Source organism: Ranitomeya variabilis, chromosome 4 (assembly GCF_051348905.1).
Source record: "Ranitomeya variabilis isolate aRanVar5 chromosome 4, aRanVar5.hap1, whole genome shotgun sequence".
Classification (NCBI taxonomy): Eukaryota; Metazoa; Chordata; class Amphibia; order Anura; family Dendrobatidae; genus Ranitomeya; species Ranitomeya variabilis.
The window spans coordinates 482,481,059-482,507,301 of record NC_135235.1 but is presented as its reverse complement, the minus strand read 5'-3'; the positions used below and the strand labels follow the sequence as shown (position 1 = coordinate 482,507,301).

Sequence of the window (26,243 nt, the reverse complement as noted above, 5' to 3'; positions counted from 1 at the left end):
ATATATGCATGCTTTTTCCGCAGCATGTGTAGGTCTCGTTTTTTTGAACCCCAGTCACATGCAGAAGTGACCCTGTGTAGAAAAAGCATTAAAGGGAACATATCACGTTGAATGTACAATCGGAAAATGTTGGATAGTCGGGTGAAATGATCTTTTGTGGAGCACAAATAATCATCTTTTTTGGCAGCACTTCATCTTACGCAAATGAGACCAATGGCAGTCTATACACACAGATTGATCTATAACAGACTGCTCAGTGCACATTGGAAGCCGACAGGCTAGTAAATGCACACTGACCAGGAAACAAGCAGCTGATCAGCACTCATTTAGTGTCCCAAGTCGGCCCATGTCGTCAGACCCTCAGTTTCTATCCTTTGTATAGCTCGTAACATATTGATTACAATTCTCTTTTAATCCTGGGGTGTCCAGTGGGTGGTCCTATTTATTGATTGGTAGATTTCTCTGTATGAGCATTCATAGTTGGATAATTTGCAATCATAGGAGTCCCGACTCCACCCACTGGACTCCTAAAGATAAAAAGAGCAGGAGTTTCCATGAATGAGTTACAACTTACATAGTTTTGTGGGAAACGGTTTCTTGTATTTCAGTCCATTGTGATCACCCTCTCTATGACCTGAAGCCGGTAGGTTATATAACATTTTGGTGGTGACCGGCTCCCTTTAAAGTTATAATCCACTGATCAGCATTTTTCGAGCATGAAACCGTGACGTCTAGACTCTCATGATAATCGCCTGGAAAAACATATTGCAAAAAATTGAATTTAATTTATTCCTTTGTGTGCGATGCCATGTATCGTGATCACAAAACTCGCATATTGTCCTAATTGCAGAAAAGCTGTTGAATATTTTCCTGTCTCACACCAGGTCAACATCATATGGGGTTTAACAACTCATCAGTTTATGTAATAGCAATCGGCATTTTTTTAATATATGCAAAAAAATAATTTTACACTATGGAAGTGAAATTTGTTTAGAGGAATAAAGACTTTTTGAAGTGGGAATTTCTTCCTTTTAACTCTTTAAGTTTTGAAATTCTGATCCAGAGCTAAACAGGTCACTGGCGTGAAATGGGTTAACTCCCCCCCTCCTCTGTGAGCTGTGTGCAGGGTAATGCATGTCCCAGCTCTCTACAAACCATTAGATGGGGGAGGATGTACTGGGAGTGGAATCAGATTACACATCCTGCCTGGGAAGGGAGAGCCTGAGTCACAGGGAAGGGGGGAGTTTACTATCTGGCCACTTTGTCATATCATTGCTTTTTAGTGATCACAGCAGCACAGCCAACAGGATTGGGACAATCAACAAGTCCTTAGGCTTTGCATTCACTTCAGGTAGACTTCCCTACTGGACAATGTGAGGGGAAACTTAAAAAAAAAATGGCTGATAGGTAAGTACAGCAGCAGCATTATGTGTGTGTATGTATGTGTGTGTCACAAAGCACAACACGGAGTTGTGTGACCGGTTGATCGTCACCGAGGCCTCGCTTGTAGCTTGGGTATCTTACATTTTAAGTAAACCCAAATCTCAAAAGACTTTTAGAACCAACTCCACTATGTTGTGACGAGTCTTCGCAAAGTATCACGGTTTATTCATTGTTGTCCCTTACGATAGATTTCTGTGCGTGTGAATATTAGTATGTACCTGAAAAAAAAGTTTTCTCAAAGTGGCCATTAATTCAGATAATTTGGCAAGTGTCAGAGTAATAGGTCTGTAATGACAAAAACATGGGCTCTGATCGAAGATCTGTTTCATTGATTGCAAAATAAAAGGGTGAATTCCGCACCGAGGACAATGCTGCATATTAATGTGCAATTATTTGCTGCGTTCTAAAGTTTGTCCCATTGTTCCGATGAAAGGGAAGCTTTGGTTCTGGTACATTCACTTGATCACGGCTGAATCTATTTTATATTACATATCATTATCACAGTGACATGAGTGAATTAGAAGTTCTGTTGAAGAGTCCAACATCTAGATGGAGTTGCAAGTGACTTTCCACTCACAAACTTCAGTTGTATTGGTGTTTTTGGACATGTCCTCTGTGCATGATGGGCCGTGACAGACTTGGGGAGGGGGTGATTTGAGCTTGGCAGCTTTTGGGGCTGAATCCTACATGTGGGATTTGAATTCGATCTGTATAAAAACAGCAGCTGCAAAACTCTTTAAATGAGAGGAGCGTGAACTGAGCAACAGGCAGGATTTCAGGACTCTACAGTATCTTGTTAAACAGGCTCGGGCTAATCGCTTTTGCTTCAAAATGTAATTGTCACACTTTCCATTTTGGCTATGAATTTCCATTCTTTTTCACCTTACAGAATGTGTAGATATAATTCTGTGATTTTTTTTTTCTTACGCTTTACTTTTTCTTTTTTTCAGACCTTTTTTTGTTTCCTCTTTAGCATTGTCACAGAATGGAATCCATGTGTTTCCATGATGTCTGTTCACCTTACCAAACATGATAAAATCAGCACTATTTGCTTATGGCGGTCTACATCTGGTATCACATAGTAATTTAACTATGATTCTGGTGTCATTTGTTTAGGATTTAAGGGGTTTGTGTCATCTGTGTTCTTCAGGAGAGCTTCCATACCTCCCGTATTCCTCTTTGCCAGGTGGTGGTGTGTTCCTGAAGATTGACCGTCATATCCCAGCTCCAAACTGAGCATTTTCCCATTCTGTTAGCAGAGACAGATTTGCCTCTGCAGCATAGGAGAAGCACAGGTGGACTGAAGCTGGTTGGTTCCAGAGATCTAGTCTCCTCAAAAGCCTCCATACACATTAGACTAATGTGACCAGAACTCACCGGTATTAGCCGGCTTGGAGAACAGTTTAATATGTATGAGGGCCTCCTGACTCTCCCCTAGTTGATGATGTCTTGGGATATAAGGATACGGCCTGTCTGATTTCGGACTGTCGATCCTTTTGTTTTCGGAGAGATAGGCCTCCACTACAAAGTCTGGCGGCGGCTCTCTCATAGAGCACACAGGAGCATTCAGCAAAGTGGGTGCTTCTGTGTATGGAGGTGTTGGAGAAGTTAGCTGCTGGCCAAACAATTAGCAGAACCATCGCGTGACCAACCGCTATCTTTTTTTATGGGGTCTTTAAGTCTGTAGGGTAGCTGGTACCCTACACTACGAGCTGTACACAATAAAATTAAAAATCTCTACATTCATGAAAACTGAGAGGAGTTTCAATAAGAGGTAAATTGCTAAGTTGCTTGCTTTTAAGCACTGTCTAATTTTACTCAATGAAAGTCAGACAATTCCTTTAATTCATGTTCGCACATCAATTTTTAAGCCTTGGGCCCTTGGATTTCTGCCTCAGGCTTGCTTCAGATGTGATGTTGTGCATGCAATTTAGCTACACAAGGAATAGCCCGTTTGTCGTTTAATGGGGCTAAATTAGGTGAAAATGCAATCCAAAGCTCACACACAGTTCTATCTCGTCCCATCCACCCCACTCAAAATACACATGTATGCTAGAAAAACTCCTCTAGCGATGGACAGAAGGATTCAACTTTTTGGTCCTTATGTCTTCAGATAACTGCCATTGGTGGAGAGCTGGGAGGTCCATAACCTTAATCCTCAGTGTTTCCTACTAAACTAATTAGTCTAAAGTCTTTTTCTGTTGCATGTGAATAAAGTTGCAGTAACCCTAGTCACTTGCATAGTAAGGGGATTGCCATGAGTTTTGATGAGAATTTTGATATGGATTCCTTGCCAAAACAAGGTAAATCCCCCATTTTCGTGGTCCTGCTGTTCCTTGTTAACTATGCTGCAATGATGACATGCCATCTATGTGCACCTGACCATTGCAGCAAATACCTGTCCTCAGTGGTGATGCCTGTCCTCAGTGGTGATACCTGCAGGCCGCTAATTACATTAGCTGCATCGATCAGATGTGTATAATCTGTATAGGTCAGCATAGTCATTACAGGACAATTAACAAAGTCCAAAAGTTATTTTATCAATGTATCACATTCCCTTCTTTAAAAGAGATTTTCTGGTCTGTAGAGAAATGTCTGCAGTCTATGTGACTACAGATTGGCAAATTGTGCAGTGTCAAGATTCCCCTCTACTTCCAACGAGAGCCAGTAGTCTCATTAATGCTTTTCAAAATCGGCACTAGTGTCCTAACACTGCAACATTAGATCAAACTATAGTCCCCTTATTCTAATATCAGGTTCCTCAGTCTTTGTGAATTTTTCTCATCCAAATGAATAGGATACTAAGGCCCCCCATACACATTAAAGTCAGTATTTCCAACTGATATTGGCAAGATTAGTTAACCCCAACAGATGATGCCAAAGGAAAAAGGATTTGCAGGTTGACCTCAAATGCAGGATCCTTTTGTTTCCGAAGGAGATAAGCTGCTGCCAGAAAGCTGTGGAGCATTTTTCCCACTGCTAGCTACGGTGAATCAGCACCTTATATGCAGAATGTAACCTTGTCATTCTTTAAATGTATACTAAAAGATTGACTTTGTGGTTAATATACTAAGTTAATATCCCACACTTGTAATTAAAATTACATGTCGACTGTGCTGTATGCAATATAGCATACAGCACAGTCACCCATATATATAGTTTGTAGGAGTCATCAGCCAACAGATGGCCATGTTCAGCAGACTGGTTCTTCTTCAAATTGTCCTACTCAGATACAGACACAGATGGAACAGGGCCCCTGTGCAAGAACATTACATGGGTCCCTCTTAGTGGCTGTAACAGAACTTGCTTGCTGATTTGAAGGTAGACGTGGACCCCGTTACCTCTTGGGCAGCTGCACACGTTGCACCAATATGTCTTCCCCTGGTACCACTGATGGTACATCACCACCACGTCCTCAATCAATCAGATATTAACAGTTCCCATCAAACACCAGATCACATTCATAACCAGCAGCTTTTGTTCTGGCCAAAATAATTTTTAAGCCGCCAAAACGACACGGTAGACTCTGTTGGCCGGACCCTACTCTACTCTAACCTATTAAAGAAAAATCCATAAAAATATATTTATATTTAAGAGAATGAGTCACATACATTTTTTTAAATGACCAATAATACAACATACAAGGAACAAATACAATCACACCATGACCAGACCACATATTACCACCACATAGTGACCTATAATAACACATACAAGGGACAAATGCCGTCACACCATGACCAGACCACATATTAGCACCACAGTGACCAAATACCACATACAATTAACAAATACCACCACACCATGACCAGACCACATCATCATGTGCAGTCCCCCTTTAACCTCCCATCATCATGTGCAGTCCCTCTTTAACCCCCCCACATCATCATGTGCAGTCCCCTTTTACTCCCATGTCATCCTCTGCAGTTCCTTTTATCCCCCACTTCATGTGCAGTCCCCCTTTAACCCCTCCCCACATCATCATGTGCAGTTCCCTTTACCCCATATCATCCTTTGCAGTCTCCCTTTAACCCTCTTACTCCTTCCCCCGTCATCATGTGCAATTCCTCCTCCTCCCCTCACCCATTTAATTCATTTTGTACAGAAAGCAAAAAAGTTTTGCATACTTACCTCACAGTCGCTCCCCAGCAGCGCGGCTCTGCCTCCAGCATCCGGAACATGTTGGGCGGCACGTACGCATCGTCACCTGACACAAGATGGAGGGAGCAGGAGCTGCGCGGCCGTCAAGGTAAGACAGCCCTGCACAGCTCCGGGAAAGCTCCCTGGCCCCAGCGCCGACGTGTGCGCCGCAGCGTGCACCACTTTGCTGCACGATGGGGCCCGATGAACAGTAGCACATAAGCGGGGCCCCTCTGTGTGCTGCTGTTCACCGGGCCCCATACAGCAGTAAGGGCAGTAATGCCCTGATGGCGGCCCTGGACACAAATGTAAACCTAGTCCTAATAAACAATTTTAGGTATGTGTTTATCACATCATCTCCATTGACAAATTTATGCGGCGTGCCATGTTTAATGTCCGTAGAGGCAGCGCCACAGACCATCTACCTGGTACATTTTGATGTCTCTCTGACAGAATTGATATTTTGATGAAGCAAGCTGTGGCCAGATGTGCCCTTTTGCTTTATGAATGGCCTCTTAGGCAATGTTTCTGTTTGTATCAGGGTTCATGTGACAGGAAATCATTGGTAACAGTATCTGTGTCCCCCCAGTCTAGCGTTACATGGGCAACACTGTCTAACTTGTCTGACACCTGCCAATGGATTTTGTTGTGTCTAACCATGCTGATGCAGCCAGATGCAACATTTGCTGTTTCAAAAGTTTTGGCCTCGACTCTTCCAGTAGGCGAGGTTTTTAAGTCAATTAAGGGTATGTGTCCACGTTCAGGATTGCATCAGGAGTTGGTCAGGATTTTATGCAGGTAAAATCCTGTCCAAATCTGCACCTGAGGTCACTGGCAGGTCACCTGCGTTGTTCTTGCGTTGTTTCAGCATTGTAAGGACATACTGCGTTCTGAAAAGACGCGCCGCATGTCTCTTTCCGCGGGTCTGCCGCATGCGTCTTTTAATGCATAGTGGAGACGGGATTTAATGAAATCCCCTCCACTATGCTGTAACATCTGGACGCTGCGTGTTTGACGCTGCAGCTCTACGTAGCGTCAAATAAGCAGCGTTTCCTGCACGTGGAAACATACCCTAAGTCATTGCAAAATAAAGTCTAAGTATTTTTGGGGGGGTCAACCCATGGTTAAAGCAGTTGGTATACTGCTCTGTTATTTGTGATTCTTTTATGTACTGCCAGACAATATATAATAAAACCTCTCCGAAAGACCATGGCCTTAGCATCACCAAATTTCCTGGGGTGGATTTCAAGTTCCACCATATAAAATTCATGACGACCGTCATCTTTGAGAAGACCACCACCCTAGAAGACCACATTTTATTAATGCATCTTTACCTAGTTCTCTCACAGAGGTTTTGCTGTATGTATTTTCCATAGTGCACAGGAAGAAGGAGAGGTACCGGAGGTGAAGAAACCTTTTAGGCAAAATCAAATATGGTAGGATATGGCAATTTATGTTGAAAGATTTTTTATTTTTTTTTACTTGACCAGTTGTGCAGATATATCATTAAATTGTGGTCTTATTGATATGTGCTATGCACAGAGGAGACCACATCATGAGGGATCGCATCGGATTTCTTGTTAGAATTGCTTCCGGTCTGTAGATATATCTGAGGTGAATAACACACAAATGAATGATCTTGACATTGGTCTGATTAGGACAACATCGTTGTGTTAGTGAATGAGAAATGACTGATTTGATCCTGATAACAAGCGCTAGGTGCTGTCTGTCTCTTCTGTAGAATTCCTGGGGCCGTATTCTTCATATTCCAGCATGCCGAGTCTTGTCTAAGTACGCCTCTCCTGTCCTGTGTGCTTTTTTCTGCAACGTTGCTTATGAACTATGAGCGCTCGACTAACCATAAATGTATTCATGAATACAAGGACTTGGGTCTTTGTCGCTCCACCTGTGTAGGTATTCACCTTTTTTAATTCGGTGTTCAAAGAATTATGGACAAGACACGGAAATGGCCTAGCCTCTAATATAACTGCATTGACCCTCTTATTTAGGTATACAATATAGTTGAGGTTATTGTCATACTAAGCGACTGTTGATGTGAAAAGTCAAATATCAGCATAGCGAACTGTCTGAGTGGTTGAATAGGTTTTGTCGTGGACAGAATGGTCTGATTGCCCCGGCATACAGCTAGTAGAAGTGGTAATTTATGGCTGAAGTTTAGTGTTTTTTTGTGTTTTGTTTTTTTGTGTTTTTGCATGGTATAGACCGTTGATATGCAAGCATTCATATCTGTATTATAGCCTCTTGTTCCTGAAGCATTTTAGTCCTGAAATTAGAAAAGTCTCATCAGACAGACCGGAGTAGAGATTAATACTATGATACGTTCTAGATTATTCCAATTTATAGGTGAATGCCTAATGTGCTCATAACCCTTCGTGGCATGTTGTATGTGTAAGTCAATTCAATGAAAGGAGTGGTCTGAAATACAAATTAATGTTCATCCTAAATTTCTATTTAATACCATAATCTAAACTATTTTCTAATATATTTTAATTAAAAATTCCCTATCCTTTCCTAACTACACTATGAAACTGCTTTTCCTTTTTTCTTCGTGCATGCTTTTTGACGACTCTTCGTTTAAGATTCCCAGTGCATGCTGGGATACTTAAGAGAAGCGTCATCAGGGGACAGGGGGCACCACATTTTAAAAAGGACATTGAAAAACTGGAGCAAGTTCAGAGAAGAGCAACCAGGATGGTGAGCGGACTGCAAAATATGTCCTACGAGGAATGGTTAAAGGATCTGGGAATGTTTAGCTTGCAAAAAAAGAAGGCTAAGAGGAGACTTCGTAGCTGTCTACAAATATCTAAAGGAATCTCACAGTGTAGAGGGATCATCATTATTCTCATTTGCGCATGGAAACATGAGAAGCTATGGAATGAAACTGAAATGGAGAAGATAAAAATAATAATAATTTTTATTTCTATAGCACCAATATATTCTGCAGCTCTTTACAATTAAGTGGGGACATATATACAGACAATAAATTCAATACAAGGTAAGACAGTTTAAACAGTGACATTAGGAGTGAGGTCCCTGCTCGCAAGCTTATAATCTACAAGGAAATAGGGGGGGACACAATAGGTGAAAAGTGCTTATTATTTCAGGATTGCAATTATAATAGGGATTCTCCTATAATGATCCGGTCATCAGCCCAGTATGTTTAAGTGCAATTATTGAGTGCAGTTATGTGCATGGAAGCTTTGGAGATAGATGAATAGAAAGAAGCAGAATAATATTTAGGAGTGAACAAGGGAGAGTTAAGTTAGTGAGTTGAGGTGATAGGCTTGTTTAAAGAGATCTGTTTTTAAAGCGCACACATTCTAGAGAACTGGCTCAGCACGGGAGAAGCCTTGGAGACAGAGGTGAGAGGTTTGAATCATGTAGGATGTTAGTCTTGGGTCAGTTTCAGTATGGAGAGCATGTCTAGGGCAATAGACAGAGATGAGGGAGGAGGTATAGGGTGGTGCAGAACTGTGGAGAGCTTTGTGGGTGAGAGAGATGAGTTTATTTTTTATTCTGTAGTGAATGGGTAACCAGTGTAATGACTGGCACAAGGTGGAGGAATTAGTGGTTGCTGGACAAATATGACCCTTTCTACTGCATTCAGGATGGATTGGAGAGGAGAAAGTTTGGATAGAGGGAGACCGATCAGAAGACAGTTGCAGTTGTCTAGGCAAGAATAAATAAGAGCGACAGGAAGCGTTTTAGCAGTTTCAAAGGTGAGAAAAGGCCAGATTCTAGAGATGTTTTTAAGATGCAGGCTACATGAGTGAATGAGTCATTGGATATAGGGAATAATTAAGATACAGATTAGATATTAGAAAAAAAAATGTTTGACAGTGATGGTGATCAATGAGTGGAACAGGCTGCCATGAGAGGTCGTGAGTGAGTTCTCCTTCAATGTAAGTCTTCAAACAGAGGTTTGTCTGTGATGGTTTAATGAATCCTCCATTGAAGAAGGGGTTGGATTCGATGGCCCTGGAGGTCCCTTCCAGCTCTAACAGTCTATGCTTCGTTGACATGGCGTGCTGTCCCCGTGCGTATTGTTAGGGAATTACCCAGTATGCAGAGACAAGCGCTGCCCTCACAAGTGTCAACATCGCTGGTCTCTGCACACTGGGTATTCTGACAATGCGCATTGACAGTGCGCTCAGTTGCCAGCTCATTGCTGCTCATCTGAGTTGACGAAAGAACGCACTGTCATTGTTCACATCGCACAGTGCACAATGACTAGCTTAACCTCTGATGATGCTTTATTTCAGAGAGGGCAGGGGCTGCAGCAGTGACACAGAATCTGCCCTTTGATGATTCTTTGTTTGAGTATCCCTCAAACAAAGTGACTTAAAAAAGGAAGTAGGAAAAAAAAGGAAAAGCAGTTAGATAGTGTACGGTAGGTAGAGAAGAATGTGGAATTTTGAATTGAAGTATATTAGAAAATAGTTTAGATGATTACATTAAATAGACAGGGATTTAGGATGAAAATTAGTTTATATCTCAAACTATCCCTTTAACTTTTAGGAAGGTTTCTGTTGTCAGCAAGGTTATTTCATGCTCATATGTGGTCAGCACCATTGTAGATTCCAACAAGAAGGATCATATAGTTGGAATTCCAACAACGGATTTGTTTTCAGGGCACAAAAGTTGCTGCTGGAAGAATCTGGCAGCAGCTTCCTCCTCCCGTCTCGCTCAGAACCCATGGATGCTCGTCCAAGCTGAGCACTTATGTGTACCGGAGAGTTGGGAGAAAAGACCATGTGTATGGCCGGCTTTATAGTCCCTTTAGGTCATTAAATGCTTGGTTTTCGGTCACATTTAGACAGGTAAATGAACATCATTGATATGATGGTTCTGTCCCTATAGAATATCATTTTATTTCCATTACATATCTTGTTTTCATGGGATTATGTGCTGTTGATGATCATTTTTTAAACAAGCTTGCACCCTGCAAACCAACATTTTGCTCAGACATAACATACCAATAGTCTCGATTATTGTAAGTGGATGATTGGTCCATGAGTCAGGCATGACATTGTAGGAAGAGGATTGGGAAGCATATACTTCTAGGTGATGCATAGTAGCCAGTTAAATAATGCTATTTGATATTATGGATTGGGAAGTGGTCCCAAGGGGGGATTCTCAGTTGATTTGTTTTCAATGAGGGAAAGAGGACTATGCACATTAGCTAACAGCTGGACAGTCCACCTGCAGTGTATGGGGACTTCCCAACTGTTATTATTATTATTATTATTATTTATTGTTATAGCGCCATTTATTCCATGGCGCTTTACAAGTGAGGAGGGGTATACATAATAAAAACAAGTACAATAATCTTGAACAATACAAGTCATAACTGGTACAGGAGGAGTGAGGACCCTGCCCGCGAGGGCTCACAATCTACAAGGGATGGGTGAGAATACAGTAGGTGTTCTTTTTTTTTACTTATTCTTTTGTTTTCTGTAGTTTAAGGATGGGTGTTGGATGGTGCCTGTCAGTGGTTTACCTCCCTCTCCCCATTCAGAACACTTAGGGGGAATTCACATGCTGCAGATTTTTGCCACTGAAAATCTATTCCTACCGTTCTATGTGCATAGAATATGTCGTTATAGGCAGCACATCCTCTCTTTATACAGGACAATATACTGGCGACAGCAGTGTGCTCACTCATCTGGTGTTTTCTGGCCTGATTAGAAAATCTGAAAATTGGGAACAAACGTTCCTATGAAGGCTCGTTTCCCGATAATCAACCTGACAAAATGAGTCCTAGTTCAGATGAATGGGATAGTTGCAGGACTGTATTCACCCCCCCCCCCCCAAAAAAAAAAAATGCGGACCATTTGAACAGAACCTTATGTTCAGATTAGACAGCATGATTGCAGCTGTTAAAGGGAACCTGTCATCCTCAAAATCGAAGGTGAGCTAAGCCCACCAGCATCAGGGGCTTATCTATAGCTCTGAGTGCCGGCCGGAAAGTGAGAGCAGAGCGCAGCGGTGCTGCGCTCTGCTCTCACTGTACGGCTGCACTCAGAGCAGGAAGCAGACGGCAAGGGACCTGAAGGACACCGACGGGTGAGTATGTACTGTTTGTTTTTTTACGTTTACGCTGGTAACCAGGGTAAACATCGGGTTACTAAGCGCGGCCCTGCGCTTAGTTACCCGATGTTTACCCTGGTTACCCGGGGACTTCGGCATCGCTCCAGCGCCGTGATTGCAACGTGTGACCGCAGTGTACGACGCTGGAGCGATGATCATACGACGCTGCGACGTCACGAATCGTGCCGTCACAGCGATGAAAATTTCAATGTGTGACGGTACCCTTAGATTATACTCACCCAGGTGCGGTCCCGCTGCGGTCTGGTCCTGTGCCTCCCATCTTCTTACGATGACGTCCTCTTCTTGTCTTCACGCTGCGGCTCCGGCGCAGGCGTACTGTATCTCCCTGTTGAGGGCAGAGCAAAGTACTGCAGTGCACAGGCCTCTCTGACCTTTCCCGGCGCCTGCGCACTGCAGTACTTTGCTCTGTCCTCAACAGGGCAGACAAAGTACGCCTGTGCCGGAGCCACAGCGTGAAGACAAGAAGAGGACGTCATCATAAGAAGATGGGAGGCCCCGGACCAGACTGCGACGCCCATCGGACCAGACCGCAGCGGGACTGCCCCTGGGTGAGTATAATCTAACCTCTTTTTCTCATCTTTGAGGATACATCGGGGGCTGATCTACAGCATTACAGAATGCTGTAGATAAGCCCCTGATGCCGGTGGGCTTAGCTCACCTTCGATTTTGGGGGTGACAGGTTCCCTTTAAATTACCACTAGTCCAGGACATTTTATAGCCTGTTTACACAAGCCAACCAGAATTCCATGAGCACAGAACAATCGTTAATACAATCGTTCTGCGCTCATAGAATATCATGTTATTAGCAGCACATCACATGTTTACCACCTTAAGAATCCTTGCACCCAGTGAACAAGCATTTTGCACATTAGACAGACCGATTGCATGCCTGTCAATCTGAAGTGTATACCCAGCCTAAGTGCAATGTATCGCAGATAAATGTATTGTATAGTTTTGTAATCCTCAGACAAATTCATTATTGGTTATGACAGGTACATACTTTTCAGTGGAAGATACAAATTGAACTTGAATTAGTAGTTTCAGAACTCGTTGTCAGAAAATGGGGCTGAGGTTAAGAAAGGTTTCCTAGTTAGACTTTTATTGTTCTTGAAGTCCTAGTGGTTAATTATAAATAATATAGATTTCTATGTGATGGAAAATAATGACCAAATGAAATTAGTTTATGGAGCAACTCCTCTTTTGCTGTGAAATAGAATGTAACTGTATTCAGTATATTTTCATGTTATTTTCTCTTATTTTTTTCTTTTCTCCGATTTTTCAGCTAAAGCTTATGAATATATAAAGTGTAGCGGGAGAGTGCGGACTCTGATGAGATGTTTGTAAAATGCACATTCCTGGCACAGGATGCAACCTTCTAATATCTTGGAAACGTTCCCAGGGTCTCACTGATTTGTCTTCTGGCTGGAGAGTAGCCTGAAGTTTAAAAGAAAAGAAAAGGAAATTGAGCTATTTGTGGCTTTTTAATTTATTTTATTTTTAATCCCTTCTTGACGTTTATAACGAGGTGCACTAGGCACAATCATGTACAGATGCACGCCACATTTTTAACGGGGGAATATCCAAGAGGGTTGAATTCAATAATTATTTTGCATTTCTTATTATGTGTGAGTAATGTTTTTTTAATGGATGATTAGGTTAGAGAGGTTCCTATAGATAACAAACTCTCCAAAAGGAGCAGGTCCAGGTAATTAACTGTGGTCCCTTTCACAGACCACGTTATACTACCTACACCCAAATGTTGCGGAGTTTCACCGTTATTCACAAAGTGAACATTTTCCAATATAGAGACAACTTCAGCACTGACAAAGAGAGACGATGATGCATTTGCTGCAAATGTGATTTATTTTGATCCGGCCCCAAAGAAAACACAGAAATTGTCCAATGTTTTGACCAGTTTGTGGTCTTTATCACGGACATCTGTGTGGGTGGTGGCCAGCTGCATGGATGTATTTGGTGTCCAATGTGTCCCATATACAGCTCATGCACCCGGCCACCACCCACACAGATGTTCTTGAAAAGACCACAAACTGGTCAAAACATTGGAGAAGTTCTGATTTTCATTGGTGCCGAATCAAAATAAATCACATTTGCAGCAAATCCATTTTCGTCACTCTTTGTCAGTGCTGAGGTTGTTGCTATGTACCTATAGGACAGGGGTGGGGAACCTCAAACCCCCAAGCCATTTACGACCCTTGATTACCTTTTATCCAGGCAGATCCCCGGGGACCGCAGTGCTTGGGCTGGCAGCTATATTTTGACGGCCGCCTGCCCATTACTTTCTTCTTGCTGTGTGAGCGCGGACCCCTGAGACGCATGCAATGAAAGATTACGTCCTGACATCAGTGCTAACATCAAGACATACTTTGCAGGTGTAGATAATGCGCAATTTGTACGGCCCCCGAAGGATGGTTTAAATATCCAAATGGCTCTCGTCAGAAAAAGATTTCCCACCCCTGCTATAGGATCATTGAACTTTCCTCAAGCATGACTACTGTTATAGGCAGTGTTGCCTACTTGGCCTTGCGTGAACATTTTCTAAAACCTCCCTAGTATAATACATACCAATTTTCATAGGACCCTGTTCTTCAGTTTGCTCCAGAGAATAAATAAATAATAATAAATAAGAAAGCTGTCATAAGACGGTCGTAAATTACATTTTTACTGAGGCAGTGCCAAATCTTTTAAAAATGGGCAGGGATTAACATAGGAGGTATAGCCTACAACGGGCCAACAAAATATTGTTGTTATTGTATGATATTACATTATTATTCATTATTAATTATATTAAAAGCTCTCTTAGGAATATGTTGGCACCATTTAAGTAAGCATAAATAAATAGCAGAAATGTATTCCAGCCTGTGAATAAAGTATATTTCTATTTCTCTGGTGCACATCTGAAACTTTTGTTATTTTTTTCATATGGGGCTAAGAACTAACTTGTTCTGCCCAGCGCCAACCTCTACTGGCTCAGAGCCGTCATGGACTGATCCTGCTGGCGATTCTGTGGCTTCCTCTGACATCATGTCGACAGAGCAGCTTCTTTTCCGCTCTGCTCTGTTGACGAGGCATAACTGCTAATGTCATGGTGATTGATAGCCAGCTCCCCACTGCCTAATTCCGAAGAGCTGGCTGTCAATCAGCATGACATCTGCAGTGATGCCTCATGGGCAGAGGAGAGGTGAAATAAATCAGCAGAATTGCCGGCTGAGCTGATAGAGATTGTCCCTGCCAGTTAGTTCTTAGCTCCATACAAATAAATAATAAAAGTTCTGAATAACCTCTTTAATGAATTTGACGCATCTTCATCTTACGGACTGTGAATCAAGATTGGTGTACAAAGCGCCAGTCTTGATCAATTTTTTTTAGTATGAGCTCACCATAAAATGGCTGGTTGGCTGACATTCATCTCTCCTGACTCTACAATTACATTCTTGTTAGTGAAATGGTATGTTGTTTCAGTAATGGGTTGGGATGAGCATTTGCCTGACTCATCTGGTGCTGCTCATCTCCTGACAATAAAAATAAGTTTGAAGGGGTCAAAATCCAATCTGCCCAACAGTTTGTGGTAGGCTATGGTATGATCAGGGGTGTAACTACAACAGGTGCAGGGGTTGCAATCATGAACATTAGATTGCTACCTTTATATTGTCAGAATTTCCTGGATCGGTCAATAGATATTCTAGGGAATTAAACAGAACATATTGGGGGCAGAACCCACTGATTTTGTTAGAATCATAGTACAAGTTACTTGGAGCATTTTTAATTCCCTTTCTTCTGTTTGTCAGGTAATTAGGATTGTGCATGTTAGATTTTTAAGAGCTAATTCAATGTTCCCCAAAAAGAAGACCGCACCGAAGGTGTCTGAAAGACTCTTGCGGTATTTAGATAGCAGTCGACCTAACAATAGTTCTGCCGGTTGCTCTCTTGCCCACTCTACCATACATGTGAGCGCTTGCTCTGCTGAGAGCTCCTATCTTCTGTATACGATAGCCATCTCTACCGGTGGCTTATCAATGAAATAACAAATGGATCGGCAGTATGAAATTGAACAATCCTGGATCCTTATTTCCCCCGATAATCATGTTTGGGGCCCACATGCACATTAGATTGTTGGACGAACCAGTCTATATTGGCTGGTAGGGACAACGTTAGCTGCATGTGCATGGAGGCCCTTATGCCCCTCTCTGTATGGCAACAAAAATGTCTGAACGTACTTATTGGGGAATTAGGGACATAGTTTCCTCAACAGACAAGTGTCCAAAATGTGTGGTCAGGTTAAAAGTTGTTTATAGTGTTTTTCAATTGTTTATTGGCATTTATTGGACAGCGATTAGCAACACTAATTGGCTGCTAATCTAATCTGCAGTTATCTATTATCTATGGACACCTAAAGGAAGTCATAATCAAGATTTCATTAGAGATACAATGAGATTGCCGAGACATCTGAACGCATTCACACCATCAAAGAAACAGACCATTTACATGATAAATGTACTGTTACAGCTATGAAAATGTATATTTGTATAGTGCTTTCATTCCATTGTTCAGCTGCAGTTCCTTGGTTGACTATAGTGAATGCAGCCTATCAAGAAAAGTACTTGTTCATTACGCTTGTCCGAGAGAATATTAGTTCCACCATTTTCCATTCATTCTATATATAGTTTGGCGTATGTGTAAAATGTTGCCTGCAGCAACTGTGGTATGTGCTATTCAGCGGAGCAAGGGCAACAGAGATATCCTTGTTTCAGAGTGTGTAATGGCTGGTTTGTGAGGGTTTTGGTTAACAGAATAGTATTTGTCTGAGTATTCTCTTCTTTTCTGCATAGTAAATCACAGACAGTATGAATGTGGTCCTTGAAGCCAACTAAACCTTAATCGTTCCGCTTATTCACCAAGCTGGTAATGTGATTTCACAATGTTTCTGGAGAACCTAAGGTTTTCAGAATTGTTTCTGGAGGTTTCCAGACCTGGAAAGACAGTAGGTTAAGTAAATAAACTAATAATGTCGAATGCCTACAGGTTTCTGTACTTTCTAATATCAGAACTGTGGTCTGCTACTTAAAAAAAACTTTGCAGAAAACAAAAGATTGAAAGCAACTATCTATTAGAAATTAATGAAACTCACAGCGGATGGCCAAATGTCTCACCGACCCTGAACGTGGCTGCTGACACATTGGTGCTCACCCTTGAATCCTGGTGGGATGAGAAGCTCTTTTTGCAGAGCCCATTATGAGCCTAGTCCTTGTGTCAGGCAGGAGAATTAGGCCGTATATGCCTAACTTTAGATAGACCTCAAGATTCCAATTTATTACATTTTCCGATTCCAATCAAATGACTGGTGAGCCTCTGTGTTGGTACTAATCGCCAGGGAAGGGTTAAACCATATGAAAACAGGAAAAAACTATGCAATGTGAAGATTTAAGGTAATATGGTAAAGAAAATGGCAAGGACAAGTAAATGAAAGCCTTCTTAGCAGCTATAGTCTAGCCACATGGGTATAAACTGTTAACCTTTTAAATACATCCCACTTCATGTGGGATTATTCTTTCCAAGTAGATGGAAATTTTGATTTCTTAGGCATCTGTTCCGCCTTAGACAACGACTGGCGGCTGCCTGCACACTAGGACTTCAGCCGAGTTCTTGTTTCTAGATAGATTTTTGGCTGTGACTTCCATTATGTTGGAGTATTTGTGCATTGTTGGATTGTCCACTGTGCCAGGATATGAATAGAACTTGCATACTTGGGTCTTACTAACGAACGCCTTTGGCTAGGAAGCTTTTCTGAAGCAGAGGGTCTGCTTGCCAGGTATCCATTCGATATGTCTTCTCCTAATTTTGTCATTGTTTTGTGTGTTTTTTAGGTAACCAGTGGCATCTATTATGTAGCACTTGTTCTCTTTGGACAATCTCAGATAGCATGTGAATGCTATACTAACACTGGCAGACAACTAATGCAATTTGATTCTTTCCATTTGCTTTGAAAACATGGCTCACTGTTTGCCTGTGATACGTGATGAGCTAATGCACATTGTAATGTAATGAGCTTCCCTCTGTTGAACCTCAAGGACATATGCCCAAACTTATTTGAACCTTGGCTTATACTGCTGGTAAATCACTTATATTTTATTCTTACATTTTCAGAACTAATTTTGAAGATAAATTTTAACAGTGAACACATTACATAAGGTTCAGGATGGTTTATGTTTTTTTTTTTTTTTGCATTTTTGATAAAGCTTTTACATATTCAGAATTCTGTATTATATGTTTGTGGTTTTGAGACTGACACAAATTTTGCAGTGCTGTAAGGCAAAAATGTCAGTGAGACCACTCCCTTGGGTGAAAAACAACTTGACACATGAATGATCTCAGGATTAGTGATGAGTGAGTATACCCGTTGCTTGGGTTTTCCCGAGCACTCTCAGGTGGTCTCCGAGTATTTGTTAGTGCTCGGAGACTTAGTTTTCATTGCCTCAGCTGCATGATTTGCGGCTGCTAGACAGCTTGAATACATGTGGGGATTCCCTAGCAACCAGGCAACCCCCACATGTACCCAGGCTGGCTAGCAGCCATAAATCATGCAGCTGAGTCAACAAAAACTAAATCTCCGAGCAGTTACAAATACTCGGAAACCACCCGAGCGTGCTCTGGAAAACCCGAGCAACGACTACACTTGCTCATCACTACTCAGGATGCGTTACTGTTGGCATAACACGTAGCGCTCACCTTTTTTTCTCCAGACATTCATTCTTCCAGATGTCCAAAACAGTCTAAAGGGGGCTTCATCAGAGAAATTACTTTGCAGAAAGAGCAGGGATTGGACTGAAGAAGACTGGGGGAATGTTATTTTCCCTGATAAAGCCCACTTGAGACTATTTGAGAGATTTGGAAGAATGATTGTTTGGAGAAGAAAAGGTGAGCACTATCTTTAGTCCTGTGTCATGACAGTAAAGCATCCGGATACCTCTCGTGTGTAGAGTTACTTTTCATCCATAGAGTGGGCTCAATCACAATTTTGCCCAAGAACACTGTCATGAATAAAGAATGGGGTTTTAACATCGTCCAAGAGCAACTTCTCCCAACAATCAGGCTCCAAAAAATGCTTTTTCCCCACATCATAGAGACCATGTCACAATTCAAAAGTGATAACTAAGTGGCTCGGTGAATGGAACATTGAAATTTTGGGTCCATGGCCTGGAAACTTTCCAGATCTCAATCCTATTAAAAACCCGTGCTCAATAATCAAAAAGCGTGAGAAACAAAAACACAGAAATTGTTATACATTCCAAGCACCGATTTCACAAGAATGGGCTGTCATCAGGTAGGGTATGGCCCAAAAGCTGACATATTCAGCATTGCAAGGGGAATTGCAGAAGTCTTGACAAATAAGGGTCAACCCTGTAAATGTTCAATCTGAATATACTTGGTATATTTATCAAGAAAAGTAAAAAAAAAAAAAACTAATATGCTTAAAATTGTATGTCAGTACCCATAGAAACATCTGACTAAAGGTACCGTCACATTTAGCGACGCTGCAGCGATCTAGACAACAATGCCGATCGCTGCAGCGTCGCTGTGTGGTCGCTGGAGAGCTGTCACACAGACAGCTCTCCAGCGACCAACGATGCCGAAGTCCCCTGGTAACCAGGGTAAACATCGGGTTACTAAGTGCAGGGCCGCGCTTAGTAACCCGATGTTTACCCTGGTTACCAGTGTAAATGTGAAAAAAACAAACACTACATACTTACATTCCGGTGTCTGTCGGGTCCCCCGGCGTTCTGCTTCCCTGCACTGTAAGCGCCGGCCATAAAGTAGAGCGGTGACGTCACCGCTGTGCCCTGCTTTACGCCCAGCCGGCGCTGGCACAGTGCAGGGAAGCAGAACGCCGGGGGACCCGACAGACACCGGAATGTAAGTATGTAGTGTTTGTTTTTTTTACATTTACACTGGTAACCAGGGTAAATATTGGGTTACTAAGCGCGGCCCTTCGCTTAGTAACCCGATGTTTACCCTGGTTACCAGTGAAGACATCGCTGAATCCGCGTCACACACGCCGACTCAGCGATGTCTGTGGGAGATCCAGCGACGAAATAAGGTGCTGGCCTTCTAGCTCCGACCAACGATGTCACAGCAGGATCCTGATCGCTGCTGCGTGTCAAACACAACGATATCGCTATCCAGGACGCTGCAACGTCACGGATCGCTAGCGATATCGTTGTTAAGTTGTTCAGTGTGAAGGTACCTTAAGGCTGGTTTCACACTAACGTTCGGCAGGGCTGCGGATGAAATCCTTCTTCCTGTTAAGCCCTGCCCACTGCCGTGCCTCTTCCTTCAGCTCCGCCTACATCAACATGCATACCCTATCTTTAACATTGGGTACGCAGGCCATGCGGATGCCTCCTCATGTGTTTTGACCCTGTGCTGACCGCAACAAAATGCAACATGTTGCGGTCGATGTAGGTCAGCGCAGCGTTAAGATGATGCATGCAAAGGCATCCGCATGGCCTGCGTACCCAATGATAAAGATAGGGTATGCATGCCGACGTAGGCGGAGCTGAAGGAAGAGGCACGGCAGTGGGTGGGGCTTAACGGAGGAACTCCGCAGCCCTGCCGAACGCTAGTGTGAAGCTAGCCTAAGAGATCTAAAAACACTGAAGCAAAAATCTTTGTGGAAATTTTTTTTGTTTACCCCAGAGTTAAATCAGACACAGCATATTTCTATTAAATCGGACTTCTAACACCGAAGGTACTGTATGTATGGGGCAGTAAGTTAGGGTCAGCAGACAAATGCACAGCTAAAATCTTCCCCTTTTAGAGGAAATGTAGCATCTAAAAATGTCCTATTTTTTAAATAATTTTTTATATTTAATGTATTTTTTGGGCAATTAAAAAAAGTTATATTTAATAATAATAATAATAATAATAATAATAATAATCTTTCTGACAACACATTCCCTTTAATTAACCCTTTTATAAAATCCACAATTTTAAATCCCCAGTTAACAAATTATTTTTGAGTACAACATTTTTTTACAGAAATCCATTTCTTTGACATCTCTGTTTTTATGACCAGCACCATTGGACATATTCTTATTACTATATTGCACCTGAGGCACCAAATCTTCAAAAATGGTTACTGTTCTTGGAGAGAGGATAAAAGAGAAGATACCAGTAGATACATTTTAAAACATTAATAGGGATATATAATCAGAAAATGACCTGCAGTTTAAATAAAGTTTTAATATTAATTTATTATAAACTGTTTTATCTTCCCTAAATTATTATTATTTTTTTTTATCACTTTCTAAACTAAAAAAAAAAAAATTCTATATACAATTTCAATTTGCCCTGTAAGAATAATATGAAGATGATAATTCTGTACAGATCACATTTTAGTAATTATCTCCTTATCAGCAAAAACAGGATTACAATGACAGATAACACCTCTATATACAGCACTGGATAATACATACTGACACCACTCACAACAGGTGATGGTCCCACTCACCTCATCCCCCTCCCTGCACAGTGACCTCTGCACAGGTGACCATGCATGTCTAGGATAACCTTTTCATGGACATAAATAATTAATTGCCTCCATAATCATGTTTAGAAAGTAAAATAAATCTAGAATTAAAAATTAAAGCATTAGAAAAAAGTGTTTCATCATCTGGTTTTAGTTAAAAAAAATATTATAGGTAATAAATTTCCTTCAATATCAAACATCTGCATGAGGATTCATGAGCATGAAAGTGTGGCCCTCAGCATCATGTGCCCCAGCGGTCACCAAATTTTCTTACCTTTAGAGCGCCATCCCCCTATTCAATGGGACACCACCTAGAGTTCTCCATTACCAGTGTAACAGTAAAGTTTCGCACAGAAGACATACTGTACCCTCTTTCGGTATTCTCGAATCAGGCATTCCCACCATGTTATCACAATCAGCTTCAAGCTAACTGAAAGAATATGATTATACAGTGGGGAAAAAGTATTTAGTCAGCCACCAATTGTGCAAGTTCTCCCACTTAAAAAGATGAGAGAGGTCTGTAATTGACATCACAGGTAGACCACAACTATGAGAGTGAAAATGAGAAAATAAATGTAGAAAATCACCTCGTCTGATTTGGCAAGATTTATTTTGCAAATTATTGTGGAAAATAAGTATTTGGTCATTAAAAGTTCATCTCAATATTTTGTTATATATCCTTTGTTGGCAATGACAGTGGTCAAACGTTTTCTGTAAGTCTTCACAAGGTTGGCACACACTGTTGGTGGTATGTTGGCCCATTCCTCCATGCAGATCTCCTCTAGAGCAATGATGTTTTGGGCCAGTCGCAGGGCAACACGGGCTTTCAACGCCCTCCAAAGGTTTTCTATGGGGTTGAGATCTGGAGACTGGCTAGGCCACTCCAGGACCTTCATATGCTTCCTACGAAGCTTCTCCTTTGTTGCCCTGGCGGTGTGCTTGGGATCATTATCATGCTGAAAGACCCATCCACGTTTCATCTGTACGTCATTTTCGGAATGTTTCGGTTTAATAGTAAGACCTTCATCAGTCCGATTGCTATTTCGATAGTTATATAGGTGTTGTGAAGGAATAAAACGCAATATAGAAAATGGATAAGTGGCCAAACAATGTGCGCACCATCATCCCATCTCAGCGTACCCTATTTATCTCTCCTTCATGGCAAGCATATGCCCATCCATATCTACTTTCCTGTGCAGGCTACTTACTGAAGTCACCATCTGGAGAGCTTCTCTTCATAGCTGCTTGCAAGACCTGGTGCTAATGTACCAAACTAGTAGACAGTCACTAGCCACTCCTCATGGGCCCGCAAGCCACATGTGGCTCCCAAGCCACAGGTTGGGGACCCCTCATGTTCCCTGTACATACCACCTCCTCCCCAGTCATTCCCACACACATTTGTTGTGAATTCTGCTCTTGGGCTCCCTCCGGTGGTTGTAAGTGGTAGCGCTGCTGTCTCTGAGTCGCAGCATTTGTCAGGTGTGTTCACTTTTTGCAAATCTGACTGGGCTATTTAGTCTTGCTTCACCCTTTAGTCCGTGCCAGTTGTCCATTGTTCCTGGAGGATTCACATCTCTGCCTGGTCTCTCCTGCTTTGCAGTTCTTTTCAACAAAGATAAGTTCTGGCCTTGATTTTTTGCTGTCCACATGCTGTGGCCTTATTGTTCAGTTCTTTTCCATGTTTTTTTTTGTCTTGTCCAGCTTGGTCTGTATAAGGATTTGTTTAGCCAAGCTGGTATCTCTGGAGATGTAGATATACCCTCCATATCTTTAGTTAGCTGTGGAGTTTTTGTATTTTCTGTGGTGGATATTTTCTAGTGTTTTAATACTGACCGCATAGTACTCTGTCCTATCCTTTCTATTTAGCTAGAAGTGGCCTCCTTTGCTAAATTCTGATTTCAGTCTGTGTATGTTTTTTTCCCTCTCCTCTCACAGTCAATATTTGTGGGGGGCTGCCTATCCTTTGGGAATTTTCTCTGAGGCAAGATAGTTTTCCCTTTTCTATCTCTAGGGGTAATTAGTCCTCCGGCTGTGTCGAGATGTCCAGGGAGCGCTAGGTACATTCCACGGCTACTTCTAGTTGCGGTGTTAGGTTCAGGGTCTGCGGTCAGTACAGGTACCACCTTCTCCAGAGTACGTCTCCTGCTGCTCTTAGGCCACCAGATCATAACACACATTGGTCTATTTAATGACACTAGCGGGATCAAAACAAATCTTTTCTTAAAATAGATAAACTCCACACTCACTAGAAATATCTGTGTTCACATTCGCGACCCATATTTTTAGAATCTGGTATGAGAGGGAACCTGAGTACCTGGAGATGGCCTACACAAACACAAGGAGAATATGCAAACACTATGAATATGTAGCCCTAATTGGCTTCTAACCCATGGAAGCATTATTCGGTGGACAGTATGGAATAACGAGGAAGCATAGACTATAATGTGAGCCTGTGTCGAGACAGATCCGGCATCATTCTTCCATGACACCTAGGATCACTGGTTGTCGTCCTATAAAGCACATACAAAACCCAAGAAACAAACAAAATGAGCATATACCTATAGAACGTAAATAGTAATAGTACATGTTAATAACATAGGGCACTTACTTAACACTATTTTGATTAAAAAATAAGTATAAAAGCCATCCCGCGACATGGTGTACCCATAGGGTTGGTCTTATTCTGTCTCTTGTATTAAAAAGGCACATAGTTGTAGATGCATATACAGAATAATCAAGATAACACTTCCTCAAAAACACACGATTATTTTTTTTTTGCATGACAAGTGAAGGCTGTGAACATGCATCAATTCCCCCAAATCACAAAATCAGATGTGGAAGAGTTAAAGCGATCCATACAGGAATAGAAAGTCTAAAAGCAATAAATCCTTTAAACAGTTCTGCCAGATGGCTTGAGTGTTAAATAGTCGACAATGCTAAACGAACATCTAATCCCACATCTAAAAACAACGTATAGTAATATTTTTACATATGGCAGTCTTTCCAAAGATTTTTAATAAAGCCAAAATTGAAAGTCTCAGTGTTTTTTGTAATTCACACGCTAAAGTTAAATCCAGATGAGGCTTTTTATGTTATGCAGAATTGTTAAATTTTCTTTGGCAGCTTTAATAAATCTTGACAGCAAAGCAAACCACATAAAGTGTTTCCTAAAATAATAGACCACAGAGATATTATAGATGGCACAGTCATTAACTTGGTAATAACGTGCACACAATGGCAAAATGATACTTTAATTCTTCAGACAGCGCTCTATGAAAATGGCTTGTTCTCTGGAAACAGCGTGAAATACCGTAATAATTTTCCTACAGCCCTTTCTTGTTTGTATTCATTGAAAAGACTTAACATAATTGCTAATAATGAAAATTTGTTTCACACTCACATTATAATAGCATACAGCACTGGAGCACTGGGCTTCAGTTTTACTCTGTGTGTGTATGTATATATATATATATATATATATATATATATATATATATATATATATATATATATATATATATATATATATATATATGTGTATATATATATATATATATATATATATATATATATATATATATATATATAATATTTGACAATGTAAAACTGCAATTATATCTGTTACAGCTAGTTGGGGGGAGTGAAGGCCAGCATTTGTGTTTGTTCATAGACCAAGAATGAAATCTTAGTTAATGATAAACCTACTGAGTAAACACAATATCACATGCTGTTAATATACACTGCCCAAAATGCAAAATGCTGGCCCCTGATTGTAAAAGGTAGAACGTGTAAGATGAGAGTCCAAGGTACAGCAGGCAAAATGAAACCATAGCACCTGTCTAGTTTTAAAAGGGACCTGTCACCAGGTGAAAAGTGATTACTTGTTGCTCTTATTTTATTCCCACTGTTCCCTTGAGTAATCGATTTATTTTCTTCTTTAAATCCATTATAGAGTTCCATAGATATGGACTGTTTTATTTGGTGCTAATTTTTATGGCGTTTTCTGCGGGGGCGTGGCTGACAGGATTCTGCAGGGGCGTGGCTGACAGGATTCTGTGGGGGCGTGTCATTAGACATCTCTCTATAATTACTCACTGAGCAATGCCCCATTGTAGAAACCATACAAATTAATGCTAAATAAAAGAGGTTTATATGTCTGGAACAAAGGTAAAACAATTAAATACTCATTGAAGCAGCAAGAAAAAGTAAAAACAAAAAGTGATCACTTTTGTCCTGGTGGCAGTTCCTCTTTAAAGGCCTCTCTAATATGCATCTACTACGGCAGACGTTAGTACAATTAGTAATTTTCGATGATAGTGTTCTTTAGATTTGAGTGTCACATCACTAAACCAGAAGCGTGGACTCCACACATGGGATATATAAGGAGCTGGTGGGACATGTACCCCAGTTGGGGGGTCTGGTTATTTAGGACAAGGTCAGCAGCTGAATATTTCCTGGCTACTGACTATGTATGCTGATAATATGTATTGAACGATCGGTGCATGTTGCAATTAGGCAGGTTCATTAGATAAAGTATCACCCGTAAAATGTAGTCATCGGACTCTTAGGGTATGTGCACACGCTGCGGATTTTGCTGCGGATCCGCAGCGTTTCTGCAGCTGCGGATCCGCAGCGGTTTCCCATGCATTTACAGTACCATGTAATGCTATGGGAAATGAAATCCGCAGTGCACATGCTGCAGAAAAAAACGCGCGGAAACGGTTTATTTTCCGCAGCATGTCAATTCTTTGTGCGGAATCCGCAGCGGTTTTTCACCTGCTCCAATAGGAAACTGCAGGTGAAAACCCGCAGCGGAAACCGCAATAAAAACCGTGATAATCCGCAGTAAAAACTGCAGCGGTTTTGCACTGCGGATTTATCAAAAACGCTGCGGAAAATTCCGCAATGGAATCCGCAGCGTGTGCTCATGGCCTAATATGGAAAATCAGTCTATTCATGCTATTGTTTAGAAGTCTTTTCACAG

General features: G+C 41.4%; 1 protein-coding gene across 2 annotated transcripts in view; it reads left to right on the top strand.

The window, feature by feature from the left end:
* The first annotated feature begins 1,134 nt into the window (after positions 1 to 1,134).
* Positions 1,135 to 26,243, top strand: part of LOC143765335 (rho GTPase-activating protein 39-like) — a 99,432-nt gene continuing 74,323 nt past the window's right edge. The window contains exon 1 of one of the 2 annotated variants that reach the window (XM_077251892.1): positions 1,135 to 1,407. In XM_077251892.1, coding sequence (XP_077108007.1) covers positions 1,397 to 1,407 — 11 coding nt within the window. In that variant the 5' untranslated portion in view covers positions 1,135 to 1,396. The remainder of the gene's footprint in view (positions 1,408 to 26,243) is intronic. The other variant, XM_077251893.1, reaches the window with a different exon arrangement.